Consider the following 11,718-nt stretch of genomic DNA (forward strand, 5'->3'; position numbering starts at 1 on the left):
ACCTTTGAAAGCCACCTCCTCTAGGAAGCCTCCCAGGATTTACCATCCTCCGACCAAAGTGACGTCACAGCGGGTGCTCGCCTCCAGTGTTGCTGCAGCTGGTGGATGTTTGGGGCCATTGGATTTAGGGGTGCTGCCTGCAGAACCTCCCACAGAAACAGGCTTGAGAGTGTCTCATAGTACCTACTAACTTAAAACCCAGTCCTGCCTCCCGGAAGAGATCACCCACAGGCACGCCAATGGGTCTGCGCAGGCGTCCGCTGCAGTGTTGTCTGCGTGGTGAACACCCACATGCCCACCCGCCAGGGACGCGCGGTTAGAGGTTCGTCCCCACGGTGGTGGAAGGAGGGGTTTGCCCTGCCAGGGAGAGTGACGCAGACACCCCGAGTGAAACGGTGCACGGTGCTGCGGCCTCAACTACGTCCCCCAGATTCGTAGCTTTGGGCCCCAACCCCACTGTGACTGTGTCTGCAGAGAGGTTGAAGGGGCCGCGAGGGTGGAGCCCTAACTGAGCGGGACCGTGTCACAAGGAGAGGAAGAGACCAGAGGACGCTCTCTCCACCACGTGCGGAGGCAGCAAGAAGGCAGCTGTCTGCCAGCCAGTAAGACACAGGCGTCCCACGGCCCCTCACCAGGGTCAGGCGTGCCAGACCTCGATCTCAGACTTTCGAGCCTCTCAGACCTGGAGTTCTGTTTTGGCAGCCCGAGCATACTAAGACACACAGCATGTTCACATTTCCGCAACAAAACCGTGGTCAGAGTGTTATTTGTGCATTATGTGTACACAGATGTTTTAGTTGCAGTAAGGAATCTGGGAACATGCGTGCTAGACTCACAGGAAGGGGCAGGATGATGGGGGCTTTTCTTTTTTGTTTAATTTAGTCCACGTAACCTGTTTACAGTTCCGTTCCCAGCACACGGGGAGGCCGGGCCCATGTCCAGTGCTCGCTGCACGTGTGGAGCAGGTGAACGAATGTGCAGACAGGTGTGCACAAACGGTGTCTCGGTTTTCTCTCTGGCAGAGGGTGTGGCCTCTTTGCAGAGTCACGTAGCAGCCTCCAGTCTCAGTTTCCCTGTCTGTCAAAGGACAGTGTCATTGGCCTCCAGGGCTGTGAAGACCTAGGAGGAAATGGGTGGGGGCGTTCCTGAGGGGGGTGCCCGCCCCACGTCAGCCCTTTGTTCATGGACCTCAGGGGACGCAGGGCCTGGAGGGGACGGGTCTGGCTGTGGACTTGCGGGTATGAAGGTGAGGGCTACAGGCGCAGGCGTGCGGTTTTGCTGGTGAGGGTGAGACATGTTACATGTTCAGGCGGGCCCCAGAAACAACTCCCAAGGCGAGCAGGCCCCGGTGCAGTATCTCTGGGCTTGGACCAGGTTTCCTGACGTTCCCTGCAGTCTGAAGCCACAGAGCTGAGAAAATTGAGGCATCGGTGACCTACTTGTGACCTGGAAACCGAGCCTCGCTGAATTTCAGGTACTGCCTAGGACTGACGCGGGGCTTAGCAAACCCTCCAGGAACAGTTTCCTTTTGGCATGGAAAGGTGCGTTAGAGGTGGCTTTATTTTTGCTTTGAGGTGCTTTCAGCAAAGAGCCATTGTTTGAAGAAACTCATTTAATAGAAAAAAGCAACATCAGTTTGTGCTTTCCTGCTGCCTCTCCCAGGTGGCCCCCGGCTCTGGCCGCCTTCCCTGCAGCCACGCCCGTCCTGAGCAGGCTGGTCCCGTGTCCCCCAGGACCCACCCCCAGGACTTCCCAGTGTTTTCTTCTCCTCCGTGATAGGCTTTCTCGGCAGCCCAGAGCAACAAGTTTCTGTCACACATTTGTGAGGTTGGGAAACTGGTGTCTGAATGCGATGGATGTAATTTCTTAAATTAGGACTTTCTACACTGGGTAGTTGTTCATTTTGCATCATGCCGGTTCCAGAGGACGTCTGTGACTGCCTGGTGTTCAGGGCTGGACCATTCTCCAAGGCAGACAGAAAAGTGCTCATGAGCTCGGGCCCAAGCCAGGGTGATGTTTCTCTTTTTTAAACCACAGCAACAGATGCTGTTGTTTGCTACTTAGAAATGCACAGGGACATGACTTCGGATTAGGCAATGACTTCTTAAATATAACACCAAAGGCACAAGCAACAAACAGATAAACTGGACTTCATCAAAATTAAAACTGCTGCGTGTCAAAGGATACTATCAAGAAAACGAAGACATCCCACAGGATGGAGGAGAATGTTTGTAAGTCGTGTATCTCATATGGCACTTGTATCCAGAATATATAAAGAATATTCACATCAAAAAAAGACAAATAAGCCCATTGAAAATGGGCAGAGGATCTGAACAGAGTTCTCCAAAGAGGATGCACAGATGAAAATACGCTGAGCCGCACTAGTCACCCGGGAAATGCAAATCAGAACCACAGTGAGCCGCCACCTCACACCCGCTGTGACGGCCAGTGATCGAAGACAGACGGGAGCAGGGTGTTGAGACCGTGGAGAAACCGTAACACTCACGTGCCAGTGGTGGGGATGTGAAATGTCACGGCCACTGTGGAAAACAGTCTGGCAGTTTCCTCAAAAAGCTAAACGTAGAGTTACCGTCTGACCCGTCAGTCCCCCCGGTGTACGCCCAAGAGAAACGAAGACAGACGTTCACACAAAACTTGTCCGTAAATGTTCGCAGCAGCATTATTCACAATAGCCAAAAACGAGAGCATCCCACTGTCCGCCAGTGGGTGAACGGCAGACGAACGTGGCGCATCCGCACGGCGGGACACTGTTCAGCCGTGGAAAGGAAGGCAGTAAAAGAAGCCAGACACGGAAGGCCACGTGTTGTCTGATTCCGTTTATGTGGAATGTCCCTAGTGGGCAAATCAGTGGTTGTCGGGAGCTGGAGGCGGGGAGATTCAGGGTCCCTGTTTGGGGGTGGGACTGCTCTGTGGTTAGATCGTGGGGATTGTGAAAATACTAACACCACCGGATTGTACACTCTAAAGTGGTTTTATGTCATGTAAATTTTATCTAAAAAACACCTTTTTAAACAAAACGCACAGGGACGAGCGTAGGCTGGTGGTGGAGGGGCAGGCCCCGCGTGGACGGGGGCGGCAGATGAGCTCCTCCGTCTCCCTCATGTTCTGCTGCAGGGTTTTCCCGGGGAGGGTGGAAACGCGCACCCAGGCGCCCTCCCCTCAGGGAAGCGTGTGGCCGGGCACTGACGGGGGCCCGCGGGAGGAGGCCGTGGGCACCAAGTGGCCTTTCCCGCGGCGGCGCCAGTTGCGTGGAAGAGACACACCCAATGTTGACAGCAGGAGCCTCGGAGGGAGTTACAGCTTTAGGGTTTTTTTTAATTACTATTTTTACTTCTAGTTTTTCTATAGTGAATACAGATTACTTGGATTGATGTTTTTAATAGAGGGAAATATAATAGAGAACCAGAACCAAAACAAAATGTTTCTTAAATGCCTCGAGTGAAAATCTGAACTCTCTTCTGCTAATTCCTTTCCTGCCTCTCCTCTTGTGTCGGGATCAGGACCTCAGCTGGGGTCGGCGGAACATTCCAGCAGCCAGTGCACATACTGGGCCTTAGTCCACCGAGCCCAGAGATGGGACCCAAAAGCAAGCTGAGAATGACACACCACAGGGCTCCTTTCTCCCTGTATTAGTGGAAACGAAATGTTGCTCACAAATTGCAGAAAACACTACTCAGGTGAAACTAGTACTTTGTGCGGGGGGCTGATTGTTGAGATGTCCGCACCTCGAGGGTGCGGGCGACAGCGCTGTTCAGCAGGGCCCTGGGGCAGGGGCTGGCATCTTCCTTCGTCAGAATGTGCCTGTCGCCTCCAAACATCAACCTCGCGACCGATAGCCAGCCCTGCCCTTGGGGAGAGACGGGTTTGCTCTGGCAGGTGGGTCTTGAGTCGTCCTGCTGGGGTGATTACTGGGTGAACCCAAACAGCCCCTCAGGAACACAGGTTGCGTCTCCTTGCAAAACCTTCAGCAGTTAATGCCTGTGGGGTGCCGTGAGGGGCAGGTCGCACCGTCTCTGCGAGAGCCCATGTTTCTGTCATCCGGTATTGTCCCTGAAGCAGTGTGGACCAGCCTCCTTCCCAGAAAGGAAGAACGGGAGGATTGAAATGTGTGCACCCCCGGTTGTGACCTCATTTTTCCACTGGACCCGAGGGCTTTCTCACCTTGCTCTGGAAGGGCCCTAGGCCGACGTCCACCCGCAGCTCCAGGAGGGGCCACAGGCCTGATTCGGAGCAGGCCTCGGAGGAGATGCTGGCCGGCTCCCAGCCCCACCCCCGGAGTCCCAGGGTGAGATGTGCCGGCGGCGGGGGGCGGTGGCCCCACCGGGAGATGTGCCGGTGGGGCTGTGGCCGAGGCCTGCCCAGTCCTGGTGATTTTAGCCGCACAAGCCACAGATTTCCTTTTTCACTGGAGCTGTTCGCTACCAGAAGACCCTAATGGATTCACTACCCTACATCTTATTCTGCACTAGCCTCGAGCCATTTCTTAAAAATGCATATTGAACTTTCTTTTTAACTTGAAACCAGCTCTGAAAAAAGCAACCACAATTTTAGGACATACGTTTAGGGCACATTTAGCCATTTCTTGGAAATACGTGGCGTTCTGTGTACCTTATTAAACCATGCCACCCCGGCACCTGCCCCGTGCCAGAGCTCAGCAAATCTGGAGATTTTTGTCCCTCGTATTAAATGTGACAGAAACCCAAGCCCAGAACGACATCCTCGTGCCTCTGTTTCCTCTTCAAAGGTGGAGGCACAGCCCCGTGGAAGTGGCCCCCGGGGTCGGCCGTACTGACACCGAGCACAGCTGTGAAGCTGCAGGGCAGATGTTCGTACCCGCAAACCAGATGAGCCGGTGCACCCACGGGGCGGCTCCAGGGCTGTGTCTGGAGAGCGCGGCTGCCAGGCCTGGCACTGTCTCTGTGTCACTTTGAGCACCGCATGGGCCGGGCAACTGGGAGAAAACAGCAAAGAGACAGGTTTTAAAGTTTCAAGACAGAGTTTGAGGGGAAGATAAAACTGCCGGGGAGTTTTGGGATTTCTTCTTAACACACGGCACAGTTTGATTTCAGCTTACGTGGCGGAGTTTAAAAACGTTGACACGTGTGTTGTGTTTAAGAGTCAAAATCTTGTTCTGGCTTGTTTTCGATCCAGTGGTGCAGTTGTGGAGCGTCTGTGTGTGTGTCTGCATGTTGTTCAATTACGATTTGCTCTGAATTGCGCTCGGACCTGCCGAGACGGGAGGAAGCGCCTTGGCGGCCGCGCTGCTCCGGCAGCTGCCGCCTCCCGTGCGGCGTGTTGCAGCGATGCCTCTGAGAGAACGGAGGACACGTTCTCTCGTTCTGCTTTCCTTTCTCATTAATATTATTTTTTAAATCTTTGGCCGTTGAAGCTGGCAGCTGTCTCGCGTGTAAGCGGGTGAGACCGTGGTGCTTGGCCCGGCCAGTTCTTCCCGACGGCCACGGGTCCGATGCTGATGAGTAGGAGCTTCCTCCCGCTCCGTGGTGCTTCGGGATCGACTGCTGCATCCGGAGAGGGTCACTCTAGGTAACGAAATGTCGACTCAGAACGAGGAACATCACAAGCCAGAGGAGCCAGAAAGACCAGGGGTTTGGGGGCAGGTTGCGAAGGACGTCAGAGCACGATGTCGGATTCCATAGACGACACGGAGGCCAAGCACCCTGGGCCGGGGGCCTCTGTGCCGTCCAGAGCCTTCTCCAGCCCCGCGCTGCCAAGGGGGGCGAAGTGGGGCTTCTGACCTGGCTCTGCACGCCAGCGGGTACCAGCATCACACACAGCCCCAAGTGCAAGGCCGGCGAGTGGCGGCTTTACCTCTGCGTGGCTACAGCAAAGACCACGGGCTCTTGAGGCGTCCGGTCAGGTGGCAGGAAGGTTGGCAGCAGGTGAAGCTGGCCAGGGCGGCGTGGGCAGAGGGCGTGTCTCAGGTGGGTGCCGCGACCGAGCCCTGCGCCCTTCACATCCCCACTGGAAACCGGCTCCATCGGGGACACCTGGGCCGTGACCCCGAGGTCGGCTCTCCTCTTTCCACACGGAGCCTCGCCCTGCCTTGCTGTTCCTGCTGAACACGCGCCCAAGCCGTTTGCAGTCAGTGACAGCGGCCGTACTGCGCGCAGACACACGAGACCGTTCCTGTCACTGAGACTAAAGCTGCGTCGATGGGTTTTCCGCATTTGTTTGGTGGTTGAGTGAGGCGCGCAGGACCCCAGCTCGCTCCCACACTGCCGAGGGCAGATCGTTCTACGCTGTGCAACGAGGGTCCTCGCGAAGGGGTCACCCTCCGACCTGGGAATTTGCCTTAAGGAAATGGCCAGACATGTGCACGGAGCTGCCACTCAGGGTGTCCCCTTGTCGTTATTTGTCAGACTGAAAGTGAAGTCAAACCAGATGTCCAACAGTAAGGGTCGGTTAAATGATTGAAGGCAGATCTGTACATTGGAATCTCATGTAGCCATTAAAGTATCTCAGAGCAGAATCTTTATGGAACAGTTTTCCTGATCTACAGTATTAATGAGGAAAGCATCATATCAAACATACTGTGTGGGCCACACAGGAAACCATCACGGACCAGCTGTCGTCACCCTGCACGGTGGGGAGGCGGGATTTCACGCTGCCAGCGTTGGAGGTGAGGCTCCAGCCAGCACAGGGAAGGCAGGCGGTTGGGGGCCCCGGTTTGCTGGCTCTTCAGGCGTTTGCAACCGTAGGGTCTAAAGAGAGAGGTGGCGTGGCACACAGAAGGGACTCGCCCCTCCCTCAGGGGCCACAGCGATTACAGCCCCCTCGACTAAGTAAGAAGCGACGTGGGCCAGATTTCTCCTAAAGGTCGTCTTTGTGGTCAGCAGTGGTGGCGGGATCGAGTGAGACACGCAGGCCTCTCCCCACCCGTCTGAACATCTCTACCAAGGATATTCAGCAGAAAGTCGAAATATTTTTAACAAAATAATAAGTTGCCTCTGAGCCATTGTGTGTTTTCTTCCCTGGTGACTAATTAGAACTGGCGATCGTGGGGATTGTTTATTGCTGTCAATAAACTTGTTGATGCCTTTAGATTCTGAGGGAGGGAGGTGCAGGTATGTGTGTTTGATGCTTGCCACCAACATTCAAACATTTATCTGGTATAGCTAGATATTTTATTATAATCTAAAACAGATTAACAGTCTTCATGTTGAAAACTACAATATATGATAATAGCATGTTGTTCAAGGAAAAGTGTCGAAACCAGCACTGTATACTCCAAAACCCAGGATGATTAAGGAACTTGGAAACTGCCCCCTCTGTGCTAGTATGCTTTCTGGATGGAATTAATAGCATTTTGAACAAAAAAAATTATAGTATATCATTTGAAAGTAAGGGCTAGTTTTTGGAATAACTTTCTGACTTAAATGTGGGAAGTAGTTGGCGTTTCTGTGCATGTGTTGCTGGAAAGTAAGAAGGACACACGTCAGAGAACCTGCTCTTTTGCAGCACGGACTCCAGCGCCGCGGGAACACGAGCACCACACAGGTGGTCCGAAGGTACAGGGTGCACAGCCCTCCTACCAACTCTCTCTAGAAGATCTAATTCCAGAACTTTCCATCAAGATAAGGAGTCCTGCTGCCCCGCGCCCCTCACCTAGTGGGTTGCGTCGATGCCCCCAGACTGTGCCGCCTGCTTGGCGAGGTGCGGTAGGGCCGTCCTGGGACGCCAGGAGAGACACTCACAGCCCCAGGTCCAGACCTTGGAGAGGAAGGGCAGGTTCACTCGTGGTCACGCGGTGCTGTGTTCGTGCCGACCTGGCCACGCCGTGCCAGTGGGCTGAGGCGGTGGACTCCGACGTGCCCACCTTCGCAAAGGGAGGAGTGACGCGTTTGTTTACAGGTCCAGATGGTGACAAAGTGGTAGCTTCGTTAGGAGATAAGTGGAAATGGTGAATTCTGTGTTCTGAACTTCCTGGAGGTTAGTAATTCAACGTCATTAGGGAAAAAACCTTTACTAAAGTTTTAGACGCAGACATACTTTGAAAGGCTTAATTTGAGGTTGGCTACGCTTCCGCTGTAATTGTTAGGTGGATAAATGGGGCTACTCTGTCCGGGACCCAACTCTTCATCCTCTTGCTGTAGACACGACACTGAGACCTGGCAGACAGGGGCGAGCGGCCCCATTAGGTTGGGGAGGACCTAGCAGAGGCAGTGCCCTGAGGTTGGCGTCCGGGGGAGACCCGCACGGTTTGGACTTGGCCCAAGGGCATCACGGTGGCCCCTATCTTGGCAGTGGGAAGAGGCCCCGCAGGGCTGCGGAGCCCACAGAGGACAGATAAGCCCTGGGCCCCTCGTCCTTGCTTGGTCCTGCAGCGCCAGCCTCCGCGAGGTGAGGGTCCCAGCCCTGCTTTGCATGGAGGGCAGTCACTGTCCAAAGGGGCTGTATCCTTTCAAGACACCTCTCTGCGGCTCAGCGCGGAGTGAGCAGACTTCGAGGGGCTTTCTGGGCCACAGCCAGGTGCCTCTGGCCCTGGGGGCCCAGCCTTTGTACGTCTCTCCCCAGGCCATCTGGGGCTGTTGAAACCGTCACGGGATGGCACGCGGTTGGGAGCACAGGACCCGGGCAGTGGGCTGCGCCCACGTGATAGAAACGGGGTGGACAGCTGCATCTCCGGAGCTGCCCGGACCTACCTGGGCCCCCTAAGTCCTGCCGGGGGCAGGTGCCTTTGCTTGGGTTTAGTTTTCAGTCTGGGGAGAGCCCCCCTGCCCCAGGCCCTGGGTTCATCCACCCCTCACCCCTGGGCAGCGGCAGCATGGCCCCTCCCTGGTCTCGCCTCACATCCCGCGCACGTCCAGTGTCAGGGCGTCGTTTTCCACGCGGTCGTGTTTAAAACTAGGTCTGTGTCTCTTTTTCCCATTAGCCTCAGGGTTCCTTCGGGACGGGGCCTTTACCCACTCATCTGTGTCCCCAGCATTCCCCAGTAGGCAGGATACAGAGAGGCTGGGCACTGGCCGAGATCTGAGACCCTATTTCTATAAAACAGAAGTGCCGACAGATGCGTCCGTGCACATGTACGTGAACATGCAAAAAAGGGCTCGGCGGACACACACCCGGCTACGGGGGTCACGCCTGGGAGGACTGTTACGAGTGTAATCATTAAGAGGCATCTTGTTTCAGAAGTCCTTCCGGGCCGTGGAGTAGACGACAGCGACTCGGTTGATGTGGCCGATCGAGCCAGTCACCGGGCGGCACGGGGGGGGAAGCTGGCACTGGTGCCGGCTCCAGGAAGACCGTCCTCACACTGCGGCGTCCCGGCACCCGCGTGTGCTAACCCTGCTGCTCCGGAGCGCGAGCGCCTTCTCGCTGTCTAGGCAGCCTCAGTTTGAGGGTGAGACGCCGCCCCGCGCTGCCTGAGTGCTGTCTCGTGGGGGAAGAGGCACTTCCTCTGAAGTCATGTCTGTAGCTGCCAGTCTTCCGCCGTCGCAGGGGGAGTCCTGGCGGGGCTGCCCGGCACTCCTGCGTGCTGTGGGGAGTGCGGGTGTGGACTCCTGTACGTTAGGAGACGTATTGTACCTGCTCGGAGGGGACTGAGCCCAGAGAATTCCCTCGTGCATAGGCATTCCTGTCCGCCCTCCCCTCGGACCCGGCCTTCCCGCCCGTGCTGCCTGTAACAGCCACAGAACTGAGGGGGGGCTGTTCTGCGGGTGCCCGTGAGCGGCCTGCTGGGGCAGCCGGGGCGGTTGTGGGGGACACTGGCCAGGTTTCAAGGGCCACGCAAGGAAATCAGCTCCCAGGCCGCCAAGCAGACAGGCTCGCATGTCTCGTGGGGAGCAAGCCTTTCCCTCTGTTCCTTGGAACACCTTTATTATAGAGCCTCGTATGTCAAAAACAAAAGAGCCTTCACATAAAAATAATGAAACAAGATATTTTTCTGACATGAGGAAAATGCTTTCTTCCGAGTTTCCAGACACTACCTGACTGTTCCTTTAAAACTTTTAGACTAAGCTCCTTACAATGTCTTTCTTGTTGATAAATTCTTTTGACTTCTGTTTTATTATGCAGCTGCCCAGCTTTAGGGTAGTGTTCACACCTCCACAGGTAGGTGGGTGTTCCTGGGTAGGTCCCCAGGACACCTGGGAGGGGAGCAGGTGCTTCCCTGGGCCTGTGGGCTGCGCAGGTCGGTGAGTCCCGAGGCCTCCTCTGCCTCGGGGGCACCTCACCCCCAGGGCGTAAGGAGGAGACACCCTCACCTTCTCTCACTGCTCCGCCCCTTCATCCGCTTGTCTCCTTATCAGCTGCAACCGCAAATGCGCTGCGTGATTCATGCTCCCTGCTGAGTAACACCCCGTCACGGTGAACTGCTGGTTAGCAACACTGCGATCCGTGGGTGCTTACACAGGAGGGAAAGAAGAAAGTACGAAAGGTCTTTCTTGTTCATGATTAACCTATCACTGTCTTACAGTTGAGAGAGAAGAAATGTATAGGAGGATCATGTGGGGGACCCAGCTGGTAACTAAAGCAGCTCCCTGGTGCAGCCTCCGTGTCCCAGCCCTGCGGAGACCCACGCCCGACGCAGGCTTTTGACCTTATGTTGCTTGGGGATCCGTTTGGCGGTGACTAGAGAGAGTTGATTTTAGGGAGGTGATTGCCTGGTGCTCTGTTTGGACCAGCTGAGCCTGGGCTGTGGGGGATAAGACTTGGGGGAAACAATGTGGAGGTGACTCCAGGGTGTGTGTCAAATCCACTGAACACCCAACTGTAAAGAATTTATTGTAGGCCGGGCGCGGTGGCTCACACCTGTAATCCCAGCACTCTGGGAGGCCAAGGTGGGAAGATTGCTTGAGGTCAGGAGTTCGAGACCAGCCTGGGTAAGAGCAAGACCCTGTCTCTACTAAAAATAGAAAAATGAGCCGGGCACGGTGGTGCACCTGTAGTCCTAGCTACTCAGGAGGCTGAGGCAGGAGGATCACTTGAGCCCAGGAGTTTGAGGTTGCGCTAGGCTGATGCTAGCTGGAATGACAGACTCTCAAAAATAAAAAATTAAAATTCATTGCAGTACTTAATGCCCCAGGTTTCTGCCAGGCCTCATGGCACAAATCAGAGACGCGGCTGCAGGTAACGAGCGGGCAGGCGGCCAAGGCTTTGCTGGTGTTGGCAGTACCTGTGCAGCGTTCTGCTTCCGTTGCCTGTGATGTGCGCCTCTAACTGCCCTCTCTGTCCCGATCCAGAAGAGGCGGACCACTACAACTTCGGGGCGGGCACCCTGTCGAGGAAGAAGAAGGTGCTGGTGGCGCTGCGGGACGAGGGCCTGCGCCGGCGCGCGCACCTGGACATCAGCATGCCGCACGACTTCCGCCCGGTGTCCTCCGTCATCGACGTGGACATCCTGCCCGAGACGCACCGCCGCGTGAGGCTGTACCGGCACGGCTGCGAGAAGCCGCTGGGCTTCTACATCCGCGACGGCACGAGCGTGCGGGTGACGCCGCACGGGCTGGAGAAGGTGCCGGGCATCTTCATCTCGCGCATGGTGCCCGGCGGCCTGGCGGAGAGCACCGGGCTGCTGGCCGTGAACGACGAGGTCCTGGAGGTGAACGGGATCGAGGTGGCGGGGAAGACGCTGGACCAGGTCACGGACATGATGATCGCCAACAGCCACAACCTCATCGTCACCGTCAAGCCCGCCAACCAGAGGAACAACGTGGTGCGCGGCGGCCGCGCGCCCAG

The 11,718-nt window shown here is 55.9% G+C and overlaps 1 protein-coding gene across 1 annotated transcript in view; it reads left to right on the top strand.

Moving 5' to 3' along the window:
- Nucleotides 1-11,718, top strand: part of PARD6G (par-6 family cell polarity regulator gamma) — a 73,029-nt gene that overhangs the window by 53,850 nt on the left and 7,461 nt on the right. The window contains exon 3 of the mRNA XM_012657813.1: nucleotides 11,223-11,710. Coding sequence (XP_012513267.1) covers nucleotides 11,223-11,710 — 488 coding nt within the window. The remainder of the gene's footprint in view (nucleotides 1-11,222; nucleotides 11,711-11,718) is intronic.

The sequence above is a fragment of the Propithecus coquereli genome, unplaced genomic scaffold (assembly GCF_000956105.1).
Source record: "Propithecus coquereli isolate 6110/MARCELLA unplaced genomic scaffold, Pcoq_1.0 Scaffold560, whole genome shotgun sequence".
Lineage (NCBI taxonomy): Eukaryota > Metazoa > Chordata > Mammalia > Primates > Indriidae > Propithecus > Propithecus coquereli.